This window comes from Camellia sinensis, chromosome 8 (assembly GCF_055761805.1).
Source record: "Camellia sinensis isolate YWXY chromosome 8, ASM5576180v1, whole genome shotgun sequence".
In the NCBI taxonomy this organism is placed as follows: Eukaryota; Viridiplantae; Streptophyta; class Magnoliopsida; order Ericales; family Theaceae; genus Camellia; species Camellia sinensis.
The window spans coordinates 155,522,752-155,550,500 of record NC_138968.1 but is presented as its reverse complement, the minus strand read 5'-3'; the positions used below and the strand labels follow the sequence as shown (position 1 = coordinate 155,550,500).

The 27,749-nt window shown below is 34.7% G+C and overlaps 3 protein-coding genes and 1 long non-coding RNA gene across 4 annotated transcripts in view; all 4 read right to left on the bottom strand.

The window, feature by feature from the left end:
* LOC114259929 (G-type lectin S-receptor-like serine/threonine-protein kinase At4g27290) overlaps window positions 1–295 on the bottom strand; it is a 5,163-nt gene extending 4,868 nt beyond the window's left edge. The window contains exon 1 of the mRNA XM_028199949.2: window positions 1–295. This exon is cut by the window's left edge and continues 2,233 nt beyond it. The gene's annotated coding sequence lies outside the window, so the exon portion shown is untranslated.
* Window positions 296–430: 135 nt separating this feature from the next.
* On the bottom strand, window positions 431–1,809 carry LOC114259930 (protein VASCULATURE COMPLEXITY AND CONNECTIVITY). The gene is made up of 3 exons (XM_028199951.2): window positions 1,456–1,809; window positions 1,023–1,225; window positions 431–855 (listed from the first exon to the last, which is right to left on the bottom strand). Exons 1-3 carry the CDS (start codon window positions 1,552–1,554, stop codon window positions 678–680), a joined length of 480 nt encoding a protein of 159 aa, XP_028055752.2. The 5' UTR covers window positions 1,555–1,809; the 3' UTR covers window positions 431–677.
* Window positions 1,810–3,943: 2,134 nt separating this feature from the next.
* LOC114259931 (histone-lysine N-methyltransferase ATXR3) lies at window positions 3,944–19,573 on the bottom strand. Its single transcript, XM_082883865.1, has 20 exons — window positions 19,257–19,573; window positions 16,790–19,081; window positions 16,595–16,651; window positions 14,615–15,817; window positions 13,335–13,684; window positions 12,627–13,163; window positions 12,426–12,526; window positions 9,460–10,513; window positions 9,244–9,315; window positions 8,544–8,654; window positions 8,322–8,422; window positions 8,034–8,133; window positions 7,843–7,938; window positions 7,167–7,334; window positions 6,954–7,079; window positions 6,779–6,832; window positions 5,989–6,236; window positions 5,794–5,902; window positions 5,382–5,684; window positions 3,944–4,883 (listed from the first exon to the last, which is right to left on the bottom strand). Exons 2-20 carry the CDS (start codon window positions 18,960–18,962, stop codon window positions 4,707–4,709), a joined length of 7,140 nt encoding a protein of 2,379 aa, XP_082739991.1. The 5' UTR covers window positions 18,963–19,081; window positions 19,257–19,573; the 3' UTR covers window positions 3,944–4,706.
* A 5,207-nt stretch (window positions 19,574–24,780) lies between these two features.
* On the bottom strand, window positions 24,781–25,623 carry LOC114259949 (uncharacterized). Its single transcript, XR_014338493.1, has 2 exons — window positions 25,178–25,623; window positions 24,781–25,021 (listed from the first exon to the last, which is right to left on the bottom strand). It is a non-coding gene; the product is annotated as an uncharacterized LOC114259949 (long non-coding RNA).
* Window positions 25,624–27,749: the final 2,126 nt, after the last annotated feature.

Below are 27,749 nucleotides of genomic sequence, written 5' to 3'. Positions count from 1 at the left end.
TTGTAGAGATTTATCATTTACTTCATGGCAATCTAAATTCAAGAATCGTTTGGCTCACCATTCGAGATCAAGCTATTTCAGCAAAGGATCAAATTTCTTCAATCTTGCATTATCCATTCAATATTACATGACGGAGGATGTGACATAATAGCAAATAAGAGATGATATTAATAGGTTAAATTATTTTACTTAATTTGTCAAGGTTTAATTGTATCAAATTCTCTAATATATGAGTATTTTAGATAGAAAACATCAATATTTGCCAACTGCATTTTTATTTTTATTTTTATTTTTAGGCTTGTGTTAATATGTTTTGTCAAAAATAGCCTTGCTTTTTTCCAATAAATATAGATGAAAAAGGGTCAAATGGACCTTCTTTCCACAAATTTCATACATTGGAGACTAAAGTGAACAAAATTGACGCAAAACATTTACTTTGTGAATAAACCATGTATTTTAGCCATTATTTGGGTTTAATCTACAAAAGTTAAAAGATAAAAAAAGATATGCAATGTTTCAACTTCTGTCAATGTCTTACATGTCAATTAAAAAGAAAATTGCAGCTAAAATAAAATAAAATAAAATAAAATAACGTAATAACGAATTTGTCACAAAATAAAATATAAAATATAAAATAAAAACTCCAAGGATGATGACCTTCATGCATTGTTTATTTATTAACCAAACGCAGCAGTGGCAGTAACGTAATAACCAACAGAGAACCCTGCATGAACAAAGCACAAAATGCCTCCGAGGGACAAATAGTGATGATGTGTGAACCCACATGTAGTTCTTGACTTGTGGTTTGACTTTGTCCCAATAACCATCAAGGCCAATGCAACAGCCAATGCTACCCTGATGAATGACAATCAACACCAAAATCATAAATTCAATCATGGTTATCACAAACTAAAACATTTGCATACCGAATAAGTATTGAGAGACAGAAAACACAAAATCAATTATTTTTTATAATTGATTATGTAATCGATTCTGTATCCGTAAACTTGTCATTGACATACCAGGTAAGAAAGAGGCAAGCCAATGAGCATTGCTTGCTAGGGGATGCTTTTTGGAACTCCTCTCGTGTACAAATGCTGCAACCACCAATCCAATTGGCAAGAACATGGGCCAGGCTCAAAAGGGTGATTGCTGCTACCCCTAATTTGAAGGCTTCATGGCTTGGGTCTTTGCACTCAAATAACCATAGTCTCACATGTTTAGTCTGTTTCAATACAAACACATATTTTTAGTCGTTTGGTGTCACAAAAAAAACTTTCTATGTGATTAACAAAAAAAAATTATTTATTTAAGCAAAAAAAATTCAAAATAAAATCTTATCAATGCCATCACGTTTTACCACAGCTACCACAACCTACACTACCAAATTTTCAAAATAAAATCTTGGCTCATAAAATCATTGGCTATTTAAACAATAGTATGTGTGTAAAATACCCGGTTTTGAGCAGCTTCGGCTTTGATTCCAAGTACGCCTGCTGCAATATCCATCATAACAATCAAGAGACATACAAAAATGCCAACCATTCTAGCCATTTTTTTTTTTGGGAATATGGCTATCTTCAAGGTAGTTGCCAAGAAGGAAAAGAATTGAGTTTGGAATACTCTCTCTCGGTGCTAAGGTCTAGATGGGAAGGGGAATGTGAACAAAGTTGGGGACACACACACATATATATAGAGTGCATGAATAAAGTGCATGTACAACTGTATTAATTATAAAATAAAAGACATGCAAGTGAGATTAGCTGATGATAATTCTTGGAAAAGCTTCTTTTGTCCATTAACACTAGCAAACTTTATTTTGCTTTTGCCTTTAGTGCCTTCTTTATCTTCTTTTTCTTCTTGTGTTTGTATTCCATTGATGGGGTAACAAGGAAAGTGGGTACTTTCTTCAATTGTGTAATGTATAAACCAGCTAAGGGCTTTCCTGCTGAGTAAAAACTTATGCATCTACCAAAGATGAATCACCAGATAGTACCTTCTTTTGCATTCAACTCAATGTCATCAATAAATTTCTCTTTTTGCCAATAAAAAAAACATTAAATACAAAATTGAATAGTGAAGGGACTTTTTATCTTTTGCCTCTTACTAATAAGGATTTGCAATATTAGTGATTATTCGGTAGTCTGGAAATATGATTATGTGGTGCCTCATGTAGTATGGTTGGTTGAAAACGCGGAGTACACGAAGGGACATAATGAAAAGGTAATTAGCGAGAACATATAGTCACGTAATACTCCAGAACTATTGTATAATTTTCCTTCTATGAGTACATTTTTCATTGTAGATGTGAGGGGAAAAAAAAAATCTCGATTTGAAAATCATTTTATTCGATTAATGTTAAAAAAATTTATATAGAATTTACTTATAGATTAATATTACCATCATGCTTGTAAATCATGATCACAATAATAAATGTTGTGCTTTTAGAAGAAAATATCATAACAAATCATGTTGTTTTGTATAATAATTTTATATGATTAATTATTTGTATATTTCTACTCTTACTATAATACACCCAAGTAAAGACTGTAAAACTCTAGTCCAAATCCCAATGAAATCCTCGGACTTTATGATTTCATTTCAAACAATAAATTTCTCATTACATCAATAACATGCACTGTAATATTGTACATTATATATAGAAAATGTTGTACAAATTATTGTAATAAAATATTTATTGCATTTAAATAAAATCACCCAAATAACCCTACTTCAATAGATTCTTTGCTTCTTACACGGGAAGGAGTCACCTGATCCCAATGGGTAGCACTTCAAAAAGGAGAATATTTTTTTTTTCTTAGAAAAAGTAACCATTTGTTTTCCAATAGGTGTTCTCTCTCTCTCTCTCTATATATATATATACTCACATGCACAAAAGGAAAATGTATTTCCAAGTTCTACAACAAATACAACAGCGACAGAAGGGATACAATTTTTTTTGGCAGAGTAAAGTGTGATTCAAATTCATCTACTCACACCGCATAAATAGTAAGACCATGCCACTAAAATAGTGTTCGGTAAGATAATGCTTAGTTCATTAGAATGAAATGAAATGATTTTTTCATCAACAATTTTATTTCCATATTTGATTAATTTAAGAAAATAATAAAAAAAAGTACAAAATATTAGATTTGAAATATAGATTTAAAGCTATAGCCCTTTGCTCAAATTCAAATTGAAAATTCCAACTAGTAATAATGATCTGAAATGTATCTTGTAATTTCGTCTGCCATAAATACTAAAACACTCGTTTAATAGAAGAGCAATGTTACATTCATTGAATTTTCATTCACTTAAATTTCTATATTTCAATCGTCTGACCGGTCATCTGGAAACAAAAATATCAAACCAGTCATCTGAAAACAAAAATGACAACCACAGTTGACAATAATAACAACCGCAATTAACAAAGATTACACCAGCCGTCCGGCTTACAAAATTTACACAATTCAAACAGTTCAAATTAGATGTATCAATCAGTTTTCTTAACACATTATGTTTGGTTTAATTTTAAAAAACTTGCTACAAATTGTTTTCTAAAAGATTAAAAATTAATTTGGTAAAAGAATTAAAAAAATTAAAAATGCTTATTATTTTTATATAATTTTATATTTTAAGACGTCAAAAATATTATCAAATTAGTTTTTATTTTTTTATTTATTTTTTATTTTTTATTTTTTCGGAGAAACAAACCAAACAAACCTGTTACATCCACGCACTTAATGCTTTAAGCAAATCATTGATTTTGTATTCAAACCTCACTATCATCTGTTCAACAAAAAAGCCTCACTATCATGTACATATAACATTTGCTGTGTGAATCTCAACTTAAAATGTGAAAAACCCAGTAAGATTCATCCAGCAAATCGTTTTCAAAATTTAAAATTTAAAATATATATATATATATATATATGCAAGAAGATTTCAGCCTGTCCACCTGTGCATTCTTCAGTCTCAAAAACAATGTAGATTCTATTTTATACACCAAGACCCAAAAACTATCAGAAAAACAAAAGAATGAAATCCCCACATAACAAAGGGTGCACCATATTCTTAAGACACAACTTTAGGCTAGTCTCTTACAAAGGCAGGCCCGAGAAACTAAACTAGAACTAAACACACCTAAACTCTCCCTACCTAAAATCAAACCAACTATGCTGTGCTTCTGTACGAAATAACAAGTTACACTAAAATGTCTTCTAGATCAGTTAACCGCAATACAGTGGCCTTTGTAGTTAATGCGTCAACCCAAAAACTTCACATAGATCCCACAATCTATGACTACGTGGCTAACGGACAAGAAGCCTCTCCCAAAATCTTATAATCATAACGCGATAGAAGTGCTCTCATTCCCAATAGCCAAACAAGTGACAATGAGAACAACGAAATCTGGCAAGTGGCCTCGAAATATTTTTTTTTCTTTTTACCTTTTCCCTTTAAATTAGGGGGAAAGAAAAAAAAACACTGCACTACTACCAATAATGAATTGCAATTACAAAACATGAAGAACCACAAAAGCTGTACACATGAATGCAGAAAAAAGCAGCGCTACGAATGTTGCTTCCGGAATGATTACCGACCCCCACATAGAAGGAGGCAGCAGCAACTAAAATTGAGGAACCATTCAAAATTGAACGGGATTGATAAGTACCCTTGCTTCTTGCTTCCACAATGCCAGTTACTGATCACCGATCCCACATGGCTTGAAAAATGGCAGGTCTATGCTTCAACCAATGCACCGCGTCCCTGTCCAGCGGAGAGTTATGCAAAACAGCATCTAGCATTGGACTGCCAAAAAATTTTGGTGAAATCTTGAATGACCATATCTGGTCCTCAGGCCATGGTTTCTGTGGCTGCTTTTCCTGGTAAAACAACAGAAACTCAAGAATATGAGCTGAATGATCAAAATATACATGGAGTTACGCAACCCCAACAACAACTACAAAATGACAGTTGTTCTATTTGGTTTTGTTTTTGTTATTTATTATTTTTATTCTTTGAAAGATACTAAAATCTAATTTGATGAAAATCAACACCAAAAAGATATTTTTCAACTCTCAAAAACTAACTTTGCTCCAAAAAGAAAACAATATGACAATAATTACCGTTTTTGAAAATTTTATTAGTTTTTAGTGTTTTACTTCATCTTTCAGCCCACAATATGAAATGAACCCTAAACCCTAAATGCTCTACAACTAAAGAAACTCACAAGTTTATCTGCCCAAAAAGAAAGCTTGCCTAGTGAAGAATCGCATTTTGTTAAGAGTGGGAGAAGCATCGATTGAGTCAACTTGTAAGCCGGATACATACATATATATATATAGCAAATAATTATGAAGCAAACAAAAATTAAAACTCACCATCCTTGACAACATGAATTTCACAGTCCTTGGGCCATAAACCCGGTGTCGAGATGGCTTCTGGACCTTGGCATAAAAGGAACCAATGTCAGGTAATGACAGGCAACCCCTACTCGATTTGGCTAAGCTACAATCTGGCTCGGCATTAGTAGCATTATGCCAATAAATCAGCTGCCCTAAACAATAATTTACACCGTACTTCTTCTGATACTCTTGGAAACCTGACCCCATCTTATCAGTGTACTTGGGGCCGAGGTCAAGAGGACTAATGTAAACATGTGGGGAAGTTACGGCCTTGTATTCCTGCAGGCACAAATAAAATCAGATGTAGGCCAAGTAGGGCAACACCACTAACAACTAAAAATTCCTCAAAAAGTTTGAAAAATGAAATAAAGATGATTACAAGACCCACCTGCACTCTAAAGAAGCACTTTGTATGAGCATAAATGTGAATCAAATCAGCAGCAGCATCATGCCTACACTTATATGTACATGGAAGATTTCGAACCTCATCCCTCAACCTAAAACAAGAATGAACAAGCTCCATGAGATTTGCATGTTCTACCAAAATAAACATGCTAAAATGAAGAAAGAGCACATGACTCACCATATTAAAGATTTCCGAAGCTCCTTCTGGATATCATCAGAACTAGATGGATCATGAGCACGAATCTTGGACTTGAGGTCATTTAGCAGGTCATCATCCGTATGAGGAGCCATGCACTGAATAAGTTCATCTACAAGTGATTCCTCCCCTTTCCAGAGAAAGGAAACTGCCGCTTCAGGACTCAACCTCTCCAGTGGTGGTGGAGCTTTCTTCGGGTCGCCAAAAACACATCTCATGACATATCTGACCTGTAAAAGGCATTGGAAATGTTAAAAAATATAAAAAGTTCTGACCATTTTTCATTTCTTATAATGAAAACCTTCAATTCAAGCGCCAAGACCTCATTCAGCATAAAATATCGTGGACAGGAAATTAACTCAGGATCACTGATCCCAACTTATAACAAACAGAAGACAATGTATCTGGACTCGGGAAAGGTCCCCACTCCTCAGCCTGTGTTTGGATCATGGATTTGTAGAGGGATAGAAAGGACAAGGGAAGGGAAAAGTGAATGAAATATAAGGGTTTTTTTTTTTTTTTTCCTCTCACTTTTCCCCTCCCTTGTCTTTTCCATCTACAAATACATATACCAATCCAAGATCCAAACACAGCATTAGATTTAAATTATAGAACTTGTTTTCACAGGAGCCATCTTTGATCATTCATGTATATATCCACCAACAAGCTTAGGTAGTCAAAGTTAGGGTCCGAAATTTAACAACATAGATGCTCCCTTCTTATGAAAGAGAGATGTAAATTAAAAAAAAAAAAAAAAAAGAGAGACAGCCACCTTGTCAAGAGTAAGAGCCAAATTCTGAAGCCTTTGGTTGTAGACTCCCTCAGCCTGTCTCATGCAAAAAGAAAAAGGATGAATATCAAAGATTGTAATTGAGAGGATACCCTCACATGTACAATACTTGAGTCTAAGCTCAGGAACGGGGGGTTGCTGTCAGTAAAACATTCACCTGGACCTCAGCATCACTTTTCTCAACTTCAATGGAGATATCTGCAAAGTATTTCCTCTTCTCTTCCAAATTATGCTTCAGAATCTCCTCAGGAAGCTTAGTTCGTTCAAAATTGATAAACCTCACCTTCACACAAGATGAATGTGTCAGACAAACAGAATCTTTAAAAGGTTAAACCCACAAACCCAAGCTATGTATAGCATAGATATATACCAGTCGAGCTGAGTAAGCAATCAGCCAATCAGGTAATCCCCCAAGTAAACAACTTCCCAAACCAGCCCTACCCAAGTCAATATAATCTTCTTCAGATACAAAATTTAATTCACAAGCCTCTAGTAACAAGTGGTGTCGATCCAGTATCCCATGCCCCTCCTTCAGCACCTAGTGCACATCAGAATTCAGTTAGAAGAAAATAAATCTGATTTAAATTCAATAGAAAAGGAAAAACCTATATGGCCTTTGGATGCAGTGACCTCAACAAGAAAATATTAATTTAATATAGCTGGTACAGCCAGAATGCTAATCCAGTAAACCTTTAGTACAAGTCAGGTGAAACCCAAGCTCCCTAGGACTGACTAATACTTTCTCCGTCTTCATTTTTTTGGGGTCCAGCTGACAAGACATGATGCGATCCTCACACTGGAATTACAATTAAGAGAAGTTTTGAATAGAGATGGTTATCCAGGGGGGTTTAAACCTAGCCTGGACCAAATTTTGAAGTTTTTTTGCTAATTTAGTTTTTTAAGGTGCATATTTTTTGTAGAGCCATTTGAGACTTCGGTTCAGGTCTCTGACTGGTGCATGGGTTGCATCCCCCTGATGCACTTCTAATACAATTTTAACTCGACATGAAAAAATAACATTAAGAAAAGTTTATTCAAGCGTGTACCTTCTGAAAGGCTCCTTCACCTGTCAGATTCAAGTAACTCCCACGGCAAACCTGGCTCCCACATAAACAAACTGATGCTTCGTATTCTTCTTTACTCTGGCATAATGAGCATACATAAATTGCCATAATAATAATAATAAAAATAATTACAGAAATTATATTCAAAAACTCGACAAGCTAAAGACACACACCTCTGTCACAGAATTATAATCAAACGTGATCTCTTCACCGTATTCAATTGGACGTACAGAATAGATTCCAATCTGGTACTGCCCATCAACAGCAGTAACTCTGCTTTAACAAAGAGGAGAATTGAGCATGCATCATATCTGATAACTACAATTACTCGATCATGTAGGGGGGGAAATCATCAAATGACAGAAGGTGAACTTGAAAAACAAATTTGATCTCTGGTGCCCATGCATTTTCACTCATAAAGGAGATAAATAAAATTATTTATTGCTAGAACGGAAACTTACTTTGCCTCACAATTAGGGCGACATGAGTGACAAATCCGACTTGCATAGTTTGCTTTGTGCATTGCATCAACAACTACTAAATCATACCCATCAGCATCACCCTGCCAAATACGAACACATGATCAGAATCATCAAAGGAATATGTTCAAATAACCAAGAAGAAACAAAAGGCTGTAATAAGCTCAAAGCACAAAATTTATTCTAGTAAATTGTAAACCACACCTTTGGCCTCTCAAGATAAATATTATAGAACTCTGGCGCAGGATCTTTACTATTCTTTTGCAAAGAACGAATACCATCTTGCTTCTCAAACCATTTCCAAGCAGGATAAACCTAAATTTATCAGAAGGAAGAAGACCTCAACAAAAGTTTCAGCAACATACAAATTTAAGGAACTCATAAAGCAAGCAGCCCAGTTTCAAGATATGTGAATGCATTTCAATCCAGATCCCTTTCATAATAAAAATAGCTCTATCATGGTATGAAGTAGGTTTGCACAGTACAAATATCTTCTATGACTTAATAAGGTCAATTATATGCTGTGAGACTAGTTCCATATGGAGGCATCAAATTCCCAAACTATGTGCATAATAGAATCCAAGTGCTCAACATGTTACCAAAAATACAATCACTTGAAGTAGCAAGTATCATTCCAAACAGCAAGAAATCAGTCATATAAACAGAAACTATGCAGGAAAAACTGACAAGCTAAACATGCAGTCAGCCGGTCATGACGAAACAGAATCCACATTTATTAGGACTGGATAAGTTGTTTGGAGATATAACAATGGCATTAGAGACAATTACCAACAGCAGCCTACATTCTCATTACTCAAAAAAATCAGAAGTCTGACATCAATATGTTACATCCAGTGAAAACTCACTCAGACTAAACACTAATGAACAAAATATGCATCCATACCTCGCCCAAAAACTCCACAACAAAATCATCTTCGCCAAACCCACCTTCTTTGTTGCAAACAACACCAAGCCCCTGATCAACACATCCCAATGGACAAATACAAAAATAGAATCAGCACTTAATAGAAGAAAAAAGATCGCCAAAGTTAACTATCACAAAAACAGATGGAAATCAAGACTGATTTTCAATTCACTCATTCATAACTGTAGTGCATACCTTTCTATAAGCAACATAATTGTCCTCAGGACGACTATCAATGGCCTTCAGAATACATTCAGAAAGTCGTATAGTTCGGAAATCATGATCTTCCTCTGCAGTTTTTAGGATCTCCACAATAACTGGCCGCAATGGATACATCATAGGAGTGTTTCCAGTGCCCGTGAAGTGCAGCACCTGCTTATTCAGAGTGCGAAGGAGAACATCTTCAACAAACAAATGCTTATCAAGAATCGTCCAATCCGATCCCTCCAGCATAGAATCGAGTAGAAGATTATGAGTGTAAGGATCTATGCCATAAACTTCTTGTTCTATCACCTCAACTCCAAGCTGTTTTCTAGGTTTATAATCCTTAACTTCAGGAATCTCCATATCTGACTCCTCAGTGCCATTTCTCTGAGCACAGAGCTTCTCAGCATAATCATCAGGTAAGGAAACCTGCATCTTCCTTTTCACTTCCTCCTCATCGGCTACAGTAACATATTGATCAATTACTTCATATTTCCTAGTAACAGGAGGAACAAGGCTTGCTTTGGTCATTCGAGCACCCCATTCACGTTCATCAGTCAGAGGATCAAACCCATCATCTGCAATTAAGTATCCATCTCCTCTTGACCCCCCTAATCCACTTTCTGATTGGAAATCAGAGTCACTTATTGAGTCCGAGGCAGTACTGTCACTATCAGTCTTGGTTTCTTCAGAAGACCTGTCAAGTTCATCGGACGTCTCACTTCCGGAGTCCATGGATTTTTTATTCAACCTGGATAAGCGCTTTCTGATTTCTCGATCAGATGCATATTCTCCATAATCAGAACCACCATTATTCGAGAAGGTACCATTACTCCTAATTTTTTTCCTTTCACTCACTTTGTTGAGCTTCTTCTTATACTTTGAGGTAGTGTGGCCAAACCCAGCAGGTGAATCATCTTTCCAATTCTTCATAATCTCATCTCTTTCATGATAAGGCTTAGAACTATCTTCCAAACGTGTGGCAAGTTGGATAAATAATGTAACAATGTGATTCATGTCTCCAGAATCACCATGGTTTTTTGCTCTGCATTCACATAAATATTTGGCAGAGGGTGGGATATTAAGAAAGCAACATATTTTCTAAGGGTGGGATATTAAGAATTAAGGGCCAAAAATGTTTAACAGAGGATAAGAAAAAGATGAGCAATATCAAGTACGACAGTGTAAGTTGTAACAAAAATGCCATGGTAACTCCATTGTCACAACTCCAACAAAAATGCTATGGTGACTCCTATGTGGTAGCATCCGTATTCCAAAATTTTGCACAAAAACAACAGGATACCCCTCAGTATAGTAGTCCGAAATCCTTAAGTTTCATGAAATTAAATTAAGTACATGGCTGCGGTTGCATGTCCAGATATCACATAATATAAGGACACAGGAATGGCTGCAATGACACCCTAACTTCTTTCTCTCTTTAACTTTATGTTTCTTTGCCCAAATTAGTTATTTATTCACGGTTATACACCCATGCAATAAAACAACAAATGCGGAAGGTATGTTGTGAAACTTAAGTGGACAAATCCTTGTTTCTTCACTCCTTTTCCAGCAATTATTGTTGGTAAAGCATATGACAGTAAACAGGCTAGCAGTATCCCCTAACAAACTATATTTTAACTGGAAACTTCCACATGGAGCCTTTCTCAGCGGTCATGACAATTAAGTCACAACCTCAAGAGGATATTTATTCCATTAAAAATGGAAGTTCTGTGGTTTCCATATCTAAAGTAATGGCAGTCATTTCTAATGTTATTAACCAATTTTTACCACATATAACCACTAAAGACAAAAACTAAGGCTATGTTTGGTTTGCCTTTGGAATCATGATTCCAAAGGCAAAATTTTCAAATCACTTTTCAAAATTCAAAACCGTTTACACAACTCAAAATTACTCAACTCAATTCAAAAATTAATGTCAAAACTCATAACCAAATACAACTAAAAACTCAATTCAAAACTTTTTTCAAAACTCAAAACCAAACTCTTTTCAAAACTCTATTTTAAAAGAAAAAAATTCAAAAAAAATATTTTTTTATTTTGTTTTTAAAAATTATTTTTAGAATCATGATTTGAGTGTGGAGTTATGTTTTGAGTTATGCGTTTTGAATTGAGTTTTGAAAAGAAAAATTTTGTTTGGTTATGAATTTTGAAAAGAGTTTTGAGTCGTATTTTGAAATTTTTTGGATTTGTTTTTTTTTTAATATTTTAAAATTTTCTTAATTTTATTTTTTTGGGGTAAATATTTTATATTTTAAATATTTATTTATTTATTTTAATGTGCACTATATTTCATACATTTACGTGCTGTATTTTTTTAATATTAAAAAATTCTAAAAAAAATATTTTATTTTAAATATATAATTTTTATTTTTTTATTTTAAATATTTTATTTTATTTTATAAATATTTTTTTAAATATTTTAATTTTTTTGTTGTGTGTTGGTTATGATTTGAGTATAGAGTTTTGAAAGTAGTGTGGAGTTTCGAGAGCTTTGTTTGGTTATGAGTTTTGAAAATAATTTTTAAATTAAGTTTTGAATTATGTATTTGAGTTATGTATTTTGTTACAATTTGAGTATGAAGTTGTGTTTTGAGTTTAAAATATTAAAATTAAAAATTAAAATATTTACAAAATAAAATAAAATGTTTAAAATAAAAAATAAATAAATAAAAATTATATATTTAAAATAAAAAATAAAATTTTCTTAAACATTTTTTAATATTTTAAAAAAATAAATCCAAAAAATTTAAAATACAACTCAAAATTAAAAAACTCAAAATTCAAAATTCAAAAACTCTTTTCAAAACTCTTTTCAAATCTCATAACGAAACAAATTTTCTCTTTTCAAAACTCAACTCACAATTCCACACTCAAATCACAACTTAAAAAAGAGAATCGCAATTCCAAAACTAAGCCAAACGCAACCTAAAACTTACTTGATCGCATCCCTGCACATTTGACTGATATCCTCATTCACAGAGCTCAAACCACGGCGAGCATAGTAACCCTTCTTCATTCTATCCTCAATTTCAGCAACCTGACCAATGAGAAATATTGAGCTTCCAAAAACATATAGAAAAAGACTTCTCATAAAGCAAAGCAAAGCAAAGCAAAGCAAAAAACAAGTATGGTAGTACCTTGGGCACAAAAAAGTCAAAGGTATTCTCCTTCATTATGTCTTTCAGACCCGTAGCAACAAATTCCTTCATCCTCTTATAGCTATTTTCAGATTTTTTGATGGCCCAACGCCTCAAATGGGCATCCCTAGATAGGATAGAAGATGACCTTCTAGCATCAAATAGTTTTGAGCGTTTGTACAAGCTTTTGTGGAATAACTGATTTGCTGAGTCCCTTCTATCCAAACTTTCAAAATAATCTCTTAGTCCACTGGAATCATCCATGTGACTATCCAGCCCACTATGACCTTTGAACACTGATGAAGTTCTATCATTTATGTGTTTAAGACTCCTTAATTTTGAATGTGAACCTCTGCTCTTGACCCAGTTAATATTTGGAAATATATCTGCCAAATCACCAAACTGGTTGCAGCCTCTAATATCTATACAAGATAAAGAAGGAAACGACTGAATAATTTCTTTAAGCATGCTTGAAGAGATGTTGGTGCAACCAAGCAGTACCAATGAAGTTATTTTCTCTTTCTTATAACCACCATTCTGCAAGAAAACAGAAACATTAGACTTGGACGGAGGACAAATTTCCCATTCTCCCCCCCCCCCCCCCCCCCCCCCCAAAAAAAAAAGGCAAGAAAACACAAAATAAATTTATATGAAAAAAAAAAAAAAAACCAAAAAAAAAACACATAAAATAAGTCAAGGAAAATCTACCATGAATTTCCAGATCATGGAGTCGGTGCAATTAGGGCCAACAGATGATAAGTCAACCTGTCTGGAGATTTCCTTGTGAAACTTGAACACTGCTCTCCAGTGCTTACAAGTCAAAGCAGTAAATACAAGGGATTTTACGTCAGTTCGAAGGAAATGAAAGACTCGTGCCAGTAAATGACCATCCAGAAGACCCCAGCTTCCAGACTCAATCTGAGAACCTGCATTGTCTTCTTTGTGAAAAATAGCATTGCTGCACAAATCATCGAATGTCCATTCCTCCTGAACTCCTGGTACTTCTTCCATTTCGTAACCTTCTTCGCTTCCATCAACCAGTAACCTGCCTCTCTTGCCTTCCAATTTTCACCCAAACAAGAAAAAGACTGAGATGAGTATCATGTGCATGTTACAAAAGAAAACATGACATCCAATTGTGAAAAGGGATTAGAGAAAAAGAGAAATCCTCATAACAGCTGGTTTGTCAAGATGCACAATATGGATTGCAGGACCCACAAACAATGTAAGGTCATCAAACTAGTGAAGAAATTAAAAAAATATTAATTGAACAGTTAAAAATAATTTCTCACATACAAAATAACAGAAGACAGTTAGAGCAAGATGGACTAGAAACATGGTGGAACAAAAAATACCTATGAAAAAATTGGTAAATCCAATAATGCTACCAAACAAAGTTAATCATATGACGAGAAATATTTGAAAAGAGGAATAATAAAAGAACGTATTTGTAAGAACTTTTAGATAGCACCGAAAGTAGAGGACAAAATAATTTAAACATCCGCAAGGAAGACCAAGAACTGCACATGTGCGAGAGCAATGAAAGGCACAAAGGCTGGTCCATAAAAGAAACAACACTAGCATCTAACTTGCAAAACCTCTAATTTGACCACATAGATGGCCTAGCTAGAGAAAAAAGATTAAACAGAAAACAGGGGACACAGTCTGCTAGTGATTCATATGCATTGGACTTAGCTCTATATTCCTGAACCAACAATCCCACCACACTCCCCAGACTATACATGAACATGACAAGAATTATCTTTCCAAAAGAAAATGAAAAGAGAATATACTTATGGACATGGATAAACTGCATGAAAAGCAGCATTGAATTAGATATACTCAGCGGGAGATTTAAGGTATGACCTCCAAAAGAACATCATAATAGAAGACAGGAAGGAAGAAGAATTTCTCATCAATTATATCCTGAAATTCCTTTAACAAAAGACGGACGGACTCTCACAAAACTCTGGAGCAGTTTCCAATACCTGAAATCAGAGCTTGATTATGCATGTATTTTTCCATTTCCTTCTTTGGTTGTTTTGCATTGATCCATGGATCCAAGACCTCATTTATAGCTGCAGCAAACTCCCTGCTCTTATATGATTTCATGACCAGTTCATGAAGCTTCCCCCGGGTAAAACCAATAAACTGTGGATGCAAGCTGTGAAACAAACTGGAAACAGTGCCATTTCCACCAAGCGCAACACCTGTTGATTCTGTAAGAGAAACTCCAGAAGTATCATTAGATGTTCGAATAATCTCTTGTTGGGTCTTGACAGATGCTTCAGCAGCCTCTGCAGCAGATGTAATTGGAACCCAAACTTTATCAAGTTTCCTGAAAACACTGCTATTCTTCTGGATGACACCTTGATCTGCCAAGACTTGCAGCTCTGAAAATGACAAAGGTCCTCGTTCATGCCCAGCACCATCAAGGTAGCACCACTCACCTAAATGTAGTTGTAAATCATAGGCTGTGCAGAGACGGTCTTTTGGTATATTACCGGATGTGATACTCCTGGAAGAGCCCAGCAATTCTTGTTCATAAAAACTTTTAGATTGAGAACCACCACCTTCTTCCGATGATCTCTTCACATCACTAGCTCCAGAGTGAGCTCGAGCAGATCTTGAAGTGTATCTGTCTTTTCCTCTGACTTTCATGCAGCGCTCAGACACAAATGAACCATGGTCCTTAACCACACATGCATTTATCCTGATGACAGGAAGCAAAGTTCCTTTTACTCCTCTTACAACAGGAGGTTTCGATTGACTCAATTTGCCAACAGCATTACACTCATTCCAATCATCAGGCAAGGAAAATGCCCAAGGTGGGAGATCAAGCTGTCTGTTGTGAGAAGGATAGTACAATTCATCTTTCCGATGCCTTCGAGGATCTTCATAGCCCGATTTTGGCATCTGGCACAGTGGGTAGCCATCATTGAGGACAAACTTCTTTTTCCAGGATCTGTCTTGGGCATCTTCGTCATACCTCTTCCAATCCCCACCCTTGCACGACCATAGGCTAGAGAACCAATTACTAGAGTCACCACAGGCAAAGGCACTATCCCTATCAGATAGAGCTGTTAACATTTCTGTAGCTTCTTTTATTGCAAGTTCAGGGTACCTGGATAAGCCATCACCTGTGTTATGATCATGCTGTTCCAGAGAGTCAAACCAATGCGAAGTGAAGCCTGCACACACCCAGAATAAGTGTTTTGACACAACCTGTGAAGAAAATAGAAGATAGATGTCTCCATGCATACAATATTCAAAAAAAAAATACAGAACACATCTAAGTGGTAACATGTATGTTATAAGTTTAAGATAAGGAAATTTTTTCCCCCAATAGAGTTCAAAGTGAGAATGAGCTTCCATTTATTATTTATTTTTGTGTTCTTTTTTGAGTCTTCTTTTGACAACGGTTTTACAAAAATTAAATACGAAACATGCACCAAACAAGTTTTTGTTTAGTGTTTTCAAATTTTTTGAAAACAAAAACACAAAAATATTATTAAAAATGCACAAACCAAATGGGCCATTAACTTTCATACATTAAATGTCACATAAAATTAAAAATTAGGCATGAATTTGCAATGTTTATGCCAAGACAAAAACTTATATATTTGAAGCCCATAATCCAGTAAAACAGAACATTAATTTAGCAGTCTTAATACAGTGTTCCATTGATGCTAAGTCCATTTACTTGATTTACAAACAGTCTTATTACAGTGTTTTGTTGACATTCAAGTCCATTGACTTGAATTGCTACTTCTTAAAATATGCACTAAGCCAAAAGCTCGTTATTCTATTGCTAAAAAATTGGATGCCAAAAAACAACAAATGCCAAATCACTTACAGGTGGAACTTGTTTCAAGCCTGTTATCAACACAGACGGATTAATTGGAAAGGTTTCATTTCCCCAAAAAAATAAAGGATAATTAAATTTAAAAAATGCCCTAAACCCATACCTTCAAAATTCCCCCATTTCTGCCACTCTCGATGATCAAATGTCATTTGGAGCACTTCTGCAATACAATAGAATTTCAAAAGCATGAATAATGTAATAAAAGAAGATACAAACGTAAAAACATGACGAATAATATTGAACTATTTCAAACTACAGTACATAAAATCAAGAAAAAGGGAAATTAAAAAATGGCTACCTCCAACTGCCTCAAGTTCGTGGCCAGGAATAACATTATAACCTTCTAACAAAGCTCCAACTCTCTCATCAATGTGGAGATTTTCTAAAGGCTCAAATACAGCTGAATTCTCAGCTGGGGAAAATGTTGGTTCCGGAAAAGTAGATGGCATTTCCTCACCTAGCTGATTAGCACATCGAACAGTATCTCCAACATCAACCAACAGATTACCTGGAGCCTCAGGAGGGCACACCAGCTGGGTAACAGTGTCTGATACAATAGAAGGAAAATTGAGAGTCACCAATGGGGAAACTGCATTTTCAACTGTAACCCACCTATCACTGTCCAAGTGCTTAATCAAGTGATCAGACACAAGAAAGCCTTCTTCCACAAGTACCTTCAGGACACACAATTTGGAAGGCCCACATTCCACCCCAAAATGATCAAGATAGAACCATTTTCCTGTTGTTGAATTCACAACCATTGGCACATGTGGTGGTGTTTCGCATATATCCATGTCCTCTTCCATTGAAGGGAGCTCCTCAGTAGTACCATTAACCTGAGGAGACTCTTTGCAATGCGCTTCTTGATTTTGAGACTGTTCATCCACGTGAGACTGATGATCAACATTTTTCTCAACTGATACACTACCATCACACAAATTGCTTCTATCTTGAGAAGCTTTAGCCGATATATGTGAATCTCTATGGTGAGGATCTTTCTGATCAAGTTTCTCTTCTTGCCCTTTATTTCCATAATGGCTCGATCTCTTGTCACTTCCTCCAGTTTTTTGATTTGCTTCCCGGTAATTATTGGGCCTACTACCCTTGTCAAGTGGAGAAAAGTTAGGGGTTCTATCTGTACGATCATGATGTCGACCTCGATCTTGTGGGGACCGCTCCGAGTAGCTAGGACTCAGGTTTCTATGATCATAGTGCCGGCTCCGATCATATGGAGACCTCTCACGGTGGACTGGACTACGACCCCTGTGATCAGAGTGGCAGGCCCGGTCACGTGGGGACCACTCAGAATGATGTGGGCTACCACCATGTTTGTCATAAGTTCCTCTGGAAGGCAAAGAAGATTCATAATGTCTAGAAGAGTACCTGTCACAGAAAATATTCCTTGAGGAAGAGGAATTTTTAGACCTCTCCACAGGCCGGCATGAATACTTCTCCGAATGTACGGAACGACTGCCATCATCAGAAAGTCTCCGGCTTTTTGAGAATTTATAATCAATAAATTCCCCATAATGTTTACGATCACTGCTGTCAGAATCATTACTGTGCCGCTTTAACCGGTTACCAGAAGAGCATTCTCTTCCATGATTCTTCCCATTGCTGTACTCAGTCTTAAAGGAGCCTTCCTCATCTACAATTTTTGAACCCAGCCTTGTATTTCTCTCTTGGCCAGTTTCCCACCTGGACGACCTTTTCAAATGCAGACCCCCACTTCTATTGAATTCTTTCTCAGCTGCATACTTACCAGTAGTAGGTGTCCAGTCTCGTTCACATTTCCATCTCTTGTCCTTTGCTGAATCATCACGGCGCATTTTCGGGTACCTGTAATCATCCTTCGCCACTTCACTTTTATGCCACCTTTCTGAGATGAACTCTCCTTTCTCAATTTCAGCTTTAGAACCTCTCCACAACCTGAATTCTGCTTTCTCGGGCTCCCCTTTTCTACATTTCTCAGACACATCATCACTTCGACACCTCCCAGAACTGAATTCCCCCTTGTCTGTATATTCTTTCCGCCACTTTCCCGGCACAAACTCTCCCTTTTCTAGTTCCCATTTCCTCCAATTATCAACTGGCCACTCTCCCCTCTCGATTTCGCTCCTTATTTCAAATTTTCGTGGCTTCCCAGGAATGAATTCCCCATTTGGAAGCTTATCAAATGAACCCAATTCACCTTCCTCAACTTCCTCTTTTGGAACCTTATCTCTGTAAAATTCACCGTTCTCAACTTCTGTATTGCTGCTCTTACCCCTCTCAGAACTGAAATCACCCTTCCCGGACTCTGTCTTCCTCCGAAATTCCTCTCTTTTGACCTTCATCTTCATCTTTCTCTCTGTAACTTTGAACGGCTTTGAATTAAATTTGCCATTGTTGACGCCACAAAAAGTCTCGGAAATCGAAAACTGCTCCATAATATGCTGCGAAGGCACGCATGCAACGCCGCCATCGCCCATGGAAGGTCCAATCACAGCCCCACGAACCACGCAAACCCTAATTCTCCCCTTCGCCGGGGCTTTCGATGGTCATGCTGCAATCACTTGAGACCTCTCAATCTTCGCACCAACCCAAAACCCTAATTTCAACCAAAAACACAAAACAACGAATCACACACCAATATGTCAGCAAAGCAATGCACGGAATCAAAAACACAAATCTCAGCGAGTGTTTCAATTTAACAAAACCGAAAAACAAAAAATTCAAAACAATGAAATTGAAATGAAACCCTAGGGTTTTGAAAGAGTACTTACGAGATCGAAGAACGAGGCAATCGCTAGAGCTTTCGAATCAGAGAATTGAAGGAGAGAAAGGGGTCGAACAGGTCGAGGAAGAAGAGAGCTTTCAGACGAAAATCTCTGTAAATATCTGTCGATTTCTCTCTCTCTCTCGCGCACTAAATGAATGTATTCTTTATTGTATCGTGTTTTTAGTTGTTGATGTTGTTGCTGTTGGTGTTCGTTCTTGGTCTGAAACCCGAAAACCTTGTTATTAATTTTTATTTATTTATTACATCTTCTAAATTTCCGTTCGCTTCCTATTTGTGTATATTTATTAACAAAGTGATAACAGTTTGCGATCCGAGGACCGTATATGTCAATACTGTATTTGTTTCGTCACATACGGTTTGGGCAGCGGGCAATTTATGACTTTTTATCAAGTTAGGAAAATTGTATTATAGTTAAATTTCCGATCACCTTTTTTTTTAATTTTTTTTTACATAAAAGTTGCTGCTAGAGGAAAAAATTGATGCATTGGAGGAATGCTAAAAAAAAAAAAAAGAGTTGCTTTTGTTAATGAAAAATTTAAATGGGGTTTGATTTTTTTTTTTTAATGACTTTTTTTTTTTTTTAAGATCATTCTAGATTATAAAATACCTGAATTTTTTTTAAATCACTAAAAATTTTAAAAATAAAAATAAAAAATTACTTTTTTAAGATTTATCAAGTATGATAGGACTTAAAAAAATATCCTCAATTGTGACCTAAATAAAATCTAATAGTAAAAAGAAATATTGCTTAAATAACAATAAAAAATGTAACTTTTTTTATACTAAAGCCAAATAGACAAATTTGTCTTTATAAAATTTAACAAGTCATCTCGTAAAGAGCATGCGACACTCGCAAATTGGATAAGTTTGGTAGTTAAGGATTTTTTAGAGTTAAAGAAAACCTTTTAGCGTGTTATATTATAATTATGGTCTCTTTTTTTTTTGAACATCAAAAAAGGATATTTCATGGGGTATCATAACATTCGCGGGTCCTGTCCTAAAAGTAATCTGTTGTTGACCAGATTTAACTCAATCCAAAAGAAATGATCCACTACTAGAACAAAAGAAGAATACATCAACCCCCAACACAGGATCAAAGTCATGATCGAAGTACAACACAATCAGTTTAACCATTTGAAAAATGGCTTTCTAGTCGCGCTCTCCAAGAGTCGAGCCCTACTCAATTGTATGGAAAGAAGGCACCTTTCCAGGACACCACTACTAGTGGTTTAATTATGGTCAATGTTGACCTTCTTTATTAATCAATCTTGTTCATTTAAGGAGTCATGTGTTAATTTGGAAAGCAAAAATGAAAAAAAGAGAGATATGCAACACAATCCTGGAGATGTTAGGCTTTTGCCTTTATGACTTTACCATTGTAAGTGGTAGTGTAGTCATTTCTTGCCATCATCACCATAAATCAAGTCATCATCCCTAACCATTATTACTTGTATTGATTATCATGGATTTAATCATCGTTCATCAACACATCAATGTTTCTATAAAAAGGCTGAAAAATAAGTAAGGAACAATCATTGTCCTTTATTCTCAAGTCTTGTCTCATTAAGGCCCATTATTATCTTTGTTATAAAGAAAGTATAGTTTGTTTCTTTTTATACTCACATAAATGTTTTATATAAAAGGATAAATAAAAAAGGCATAGTCGTTTCTTGCAATAATCTCTTATATGTTAGAAGCCACCATTGTTATAGAGGAAGTGAAATCCTTTATTTTTTTCTTGTTGAAAAATGATGGAATAAAATTTCACTGTCATAATATTGAAATTTGACTATCTTGACATAATGATGCAGTTTTATTAATTTGTTGCCTCCAATCCAAAATTTCTAACCCTCAAATTGAAATTAGGTACTCTATTTTTAATATTACCTTTCATTGTTGCATTTTTTAGTACTTAACTTGAATTTATCTATTTGAAATAGAGTGAAATTTCACTATTTATTTCACTAATTGGGTACTCTTTTCATTTATTTTTCTAGTTACGAAAGGACATTATTTAATAATTTTCTTATACTATTTTGGACTCATGATATCGAATTTTTCATTTCACATTAACCAACTATTTTAGTTTTCATATTACTTTTTTTTTAGAAATGTAATTTAAGGAGTTGTTTGGTAACATGCAAAAAGAGTTAACTTTTCGCTAAAAAAAAAGAGTAAAAAAGTCAAAATACTAAGTTGTTTGTCATCAATAAAAAAAATAAAAAACCAAATATTATATCAATTTTTTCACTAAAATAAATAACCAAATGTTCTACAATTTTTATTATATGTAACGTTATGCAAAATGTACAATATTTTTAAATATTGTGTTATGTACCATAAAGAGTACACATAATCAAAATCTAAACAAACATTCTATAAAAAAAATAAAAAATAAAAAATAAAAAAAGATAAGGTGCTTTTTTTTTATTTTTGTGTAAGTCAAAAAAAAAAGAAAAAAGGATAAGGTGGCTTTAAGTGGCACCAATTTTTTCACTAAAATAAAAAACCAAATGTTCTGCATAGCATTATGCAAAATGTAAGCATAGCATTATGCAAAATATACAATATTTTTATATTTGTATTATGTGCCATAAGAGTACTAAACAAACATTCTATAAAAATAAAAATAAAAATTTTAAAAATATAAGGTGCTTTTTTTTTTTTTTGGTAAGTCAAAAAAAATAAAATAAGTGTCTTTAAGAGCATCTCCAACCCACTAGGTATATCATGTTTGTTAGTCAAAATGCCTAGTATAACTTATTTTTTTCAACTCCAATGCACTAGGCATATGATTAGGCATTTTAGCTCAACTCATATTCACTAGCTACATGTAGCTAGCCTTCAAGGCTAGGCAAAATGTATTTAATCATTAGGATCATTTCCCTCCATCTTTGTTGCTGATGTGGCATTTTATAAAATTAATAGTATTTAGATGAATAGCTAAAATAAAGAGCATGGTTGGAGTAAAAACATGAAATAGTTGATAGGTAAACTAAAATATATACTTTATAGTAATGTTTAAATAGGTAAAATGCCTATTACCGTTAGAGATGCTCTAAGTGGTATTCGGAGCAATTGATGAGATGCTTTTACGGATGAATACTGGTTTTCAGGTGGAGATAAGAACATGGGTAGGGAGATTTTGGTAAAAGTAGAAATGTAAGGCTTTGTTTTGGCGCTCAAACTCAACTCAACTCAACATGTTGTGCAGTACACAATATTATATTATATTTCTATTCTATAATAAGGTTGAATAGCGGAGTGACTCCCAAGGTCTGGAATTTCCCAACACTGAAGCTCAATTTTCTTGGAATTTCTCACCATCCAAACATCACTTTTAAGTAAGCATATGGTATACGGATTAATGTTTGATAGCACTAAAAAGGGAGTATTATGGGAGCACTAACGAGATGGTTCTTCCTTTAATGTGATAATTGTCTCTTGTGTTTTTGTTTTTTCTTTTATTTTTTATATTTTTCAACTCATTAGAGCTATTAGTGATGGAATTTTTTAGTAATCTCTATCATTTTTGATTGTATACGTACTTTCAATTGGGCTGGACCCTTCTAACATCTTTCAAGCCTTTAAAGCCCAAACTGGAATTTATCCTACTGCCTCTCCCATTCCCACTCGTAATTGTTGAATCTTTGTATATTTTACATTAAATTGTGTTAGAAAGAGAAAAAAAAAAAAAAGTTAGACTTTGGGTGATCAGCTGTAAAAAGAATTGTAGAATCTTTGTATATTTTTTCCCTTAATATTACTCCTATCAAATTGGTTTGACTTCGCATTGGTTTCACTTGAGAATGAGGCCCATATTACTTTAATATTACTCTTATAAAAAGGCATTGAGAAGAGTACCACGCGGCCCAATAAGTAGCATTCGGAGAATAATCCATATGAGTTGGTATATATGAAAGTCTATAAAAAGGAAGGCATGTATGATTGGAATGTAGTCGAAGACCAAAAATTTGGGATCAAAACCCTCTCTTTGGTGATCTAAGCTGGTACAAAATGCATTGTTAAAATTTAGAGAAATGTTAGAGATCATGAAAATTTTGTCATGAAAAGGATCATGAAAAATTTGTGACCCTTAGATTACCTTGATTAGTGTGTGGTGCTTTATTGTAAGTGTAATCCAAATGTCACAAATCTTTCATGAACATTTTCATGAAAGACTTTTCATGATACCTAACATTACTGTAAAATTTATATAAAATTTCACACAAAATTTAATAATATTATTTTTTTGGTAGGATTTTTGATAGCTTATTAGAATTGATTTCTTGAGCGAAGCTACTATAACCAGTATATATATATATATAAATCATTGATATATTTGGAGGCAAGACTAATATACACTTCTTGAAAAGTTGCGTAAGGTTTTTAGTTTAGTGTGGATAATGTTCCAAAGTAATTTTAAATATATGTTTCAAAGTGGAGAAATTATTCAGTATTTTTAGAGTAATTATTCATTTACAGGTTAACACTTAATACTTTGTCTCTTAAATTCTAACACAAAAGTGATTGATCCTGTGATTTAGACCAATATCTTCTCATTTGGAATACCATCTAATATTGATCTAGGAATATTGAATAATTTTTTTAAAAAGTGATACTAATTTTTCCAAAGTGGCAAGTGCATAAATTGTATGCTAAAAAGCTAGTTGTGCCATATATTATGATTTGGTTAAATAAAAGAAAATTAAATTAGTTATACATAATGTTTTTCTTTTCTTTTGGTAAATTAAAAATGATTGGGCATCTAAAAAAATCATTTTTATTAGAAGGCCCAAATGTCTACGGACCCAAACATAATGGGTTTTTGGGTAATTGACCCTAAACTTTGGAAAAACGTTGCTGTGTGAGTGTGAGTTTGAGTTGAATACTCATTCCGTCCTGGCATCTAAAAGAATCATTTTTATTAGAAGGCCCAAATGACTATGGACCCAAATATAATGGGTTTTGGTTATTGATCCCAAACTTTCGAAAAACGTTGTTGTGTAAATTTGAATTGATTACTCATTCCGTCCTAATATCAATTTTCGTATTTTGATTTTTTTTATTTATAAATTATATTTTATGTTGTGTTTAGACGGTAAGATTTGAGAAGGGATTTGAGGAGGAAATGGAGAAGGGAAGCAAAGCAAAATCATTTTTTTTTAAAAAATATTTCATTCACATTTAAAAAAAAAAAATCCATTCCCAAATTTAAGATCTAATCACGGTCTTAATACGTAAGATTAAGACATTAAAATATAGAATTAACCATTTTTAGTTATTAAATCAATTTCCTTAATTGTGTATGAATTTAAAATTAAAATATATTGTTTTGATTCTTTCATAAATATTTATGATACGAAAATAAACATATTTCCAATCATCATATAATGGAGAAGATCCTAATATCATCAACTGGACTGGTTGAAAATTTCCATAGCGGACGCAGTTGGGTTCACCATTCCATTTTCTATCCTATACAGCATAGAACTCAACCAAAAAGATTGCATAAAAAATGTAGCATGTAGAAATACTATGTTTTTGCTTCAACTGGGATCAAAATAATACTTGTAAAAGATTATATAGTCTATTCAAATACCAACCAATCTATTCATCAGCCATTCAAACATAAAGATTTGGAATTTTCGACCGACTATCTGTATCAAACGAAGAAGAAGCAGCATCGATTCAAATCAAAATAAGTATGGCGTCGGCGAGAACACAGGAAGCGCCACCGAATCATACCTGCAAAAAATAAAAAAATAAAAATTTGTATGCAGTTGCAGTTGCAGTTGCATCTCAAGAATTGTAAAAACTATATTATATTATACTAATAATTAGTAAGATAATTTTAAAAAATAAATTTGAATCATCGATCCATCCCAAGATATAGATATATACCCGTAATCATTGTGGTGGCTGGGAGACCTAGCGGTAGCCGATGATCTTGATTTCTCGGACGCTTTCTTCTGACACCTAACCGTGTTTTTAGTCTTTCTCCTATCATTATTGTCCGAGACAACGACGCCGTCCTCCGAAATCATCGAAAGTTTCGGTTTCCAGTTCGCCGTTAAGTTTGGTTTCCTTGGCCGGCCGCTCCTCTGAGAAGACGCCTGGCTTTTCCCTGGCGCTGCCACGTCTTTCCGTGGCAGAGGAGCGGCTGCAGGCTCAGCTGCCATGGTGGCAGCACCACAAAACGACCCGAATTCTCTGAAGAACTTCATGAGATTCGGCCTCGAATTTTTATTATTATTATTTCTTTTGTCTCTGTTGTGTTTTGTAATTGTGGAATGTTTCTAGAGTGAGAATTGAAAATGGAATTTACGTGACACTTTATGTTGTGACTTGGAATGACTGACAGTTTTTGGGTATTTATAGAGGGCGAGGAGGAGAAAGGCAGATGAGAATTTGTTGACGTGGATTCGTTTTTTTGGTGTATAGTTACCGCTTATGCTAGGATTACGTAAATCCCTAACCTTGACTAATGATTGACTTTTGTTTTTGTTATCTTACAATTTTTTTTTAAAAAGGGTAAATTATAAATATATTTTTTGAGATTTGTTTAAAGTATACATTGTTTTTCGTGATTTGAAAAATTATAAATATTTCTTTGTTATAACTTTTTGTTTAACAGAATTAATTAAAAAACACTACAAGAAAATGCATATTTGGTGACTAAAATTGGCGACCAAACCAATTTTAGTCGCCAAAAACATCACATTGTGCGACTAAAAAAACCTGATTTAGTCGGCATTGTTTGAATCTTTTAGCTACTAAATTATTTTAGTCGCTATATAGCCTTATTGGCGACCAAATTTATCTTTAGTTGCTATTTGTTACCATTTTAGGCTACTAAAATTTGATTTTGTTGCCGTATAATTTTATTTTGCGACAAAACATTTTTGTCGCCCAAAAATGGGCATATTTTTCATTAATTTTTGACGACCAAAGCTGGGTTAGTCGTTGTATATTCAATATTGCCGACGAAAATTTTAATTTAGTAGTGAAAGAAGCATCTTTTGGCGACCAATTTTTAGTCGCCGTTAAGGATATGTAGCGACAAATTGTCGTTTAGTTACTAAAGCTTCGAAATTTTTTTAGAGGGAAAATAATTAATATTGGCGCCTTTTGTTCTCTTTTGTCTCACACACCAACATCAACATACAGAGCAGTCCATACCAAACTCGTCGCTTACCACCACCGATCATCACCATCGCAGGCCACCGGCGCTCGCTACCACGACCACTGCAAATCGGCCCCACCACTGATTACAGGTATGTGTCTGTCGTCTCTCTCCCTCTCTGTCGATCTGGGTCTGTCTGGTTGTATCTCTGTTTATCGATGTCTCTCACATCTCCTTCTCTCACACTGCAAGTAGGGTTTTTACATGTTTTTTTTCTTTCATTTTCCATTTATTTCGTAAACAATTTTTTAGGGCTTTTTCTGATTTCGTAAATGGGTTTGGTTGAAATTTCGGATTGTGGATTTGGATTCTCCATTTTGGATTGTTGAACTACATCACCAAATGTGCCTCTGTTTCTCGAGTCTGTAGCTTTCTAAAAGGTGTCAATTCTCTCTACAATGTTTTCTACTGCATCTCCTCTAGATTTAGAGATAGAAGTACAACAATGACATGTAGTTCCAACATTTATACATTTAGATGTAGACAGATAGACTGACCCAACATAAATGAACAAAAAATACACACACACACACACACTCATATTTTTCAGGAAGCCAGGTCCTAAAGTCTATATGTCCTTGCTACTGCATTTTAAGGTAAAGAGAGGAAGGCTAGGGCATCCATTTCGTAGGTTCTTTGACACGCCGCTTGTCTCTTATTCGTGCTGCTCTTTACATGACCTGTTCTAGCTCTATGTTTGGTCTCATCCAGTTTCCTGCTCTTGAAGGTAACAACAACATGCTTGCGGTCTTATTACAGAAAAAAAGGATGCTTAACACTATACTTGGTTTTTTCTTCAAGCGGTTCCAAAATACCTTGAAAGAAGATCTACTCCCCCCACTGCACGCACACAGAGCAACAGATATATGGGCTGAATAGTTCCAAATCAAGAACAAAGAAACCAAATTTCATAACACTTTTCTATGATCAATATACAAATATATTACTCAAAAAAAAAAAAAAAAGAAGGATTATAACCAAATCTCAAACTGAGGTAGGAGGAGGATCAAATATATAAATGAGATTACTTAAAAAAGATTACTTAGAGCTTGAGGGACAAGTCAAGCTTTTGCATCTCATCCTGATTAGTCTTCAAGTGACCACCAACACCACCACCTGCCCACCAATAACTGCCACCAATCACCTCATCAGCTGGAAAACCAGTCATCATCCTTACTGTGCCAAATCTCCCGATCCCACCTCAGGATGACGGTTCGATTGTTGCACTTGCTTGATAATTATCTACTGCTAGCTTCCCCACAGTCGGCTGTTAGTCAATAGGAAGCCTTA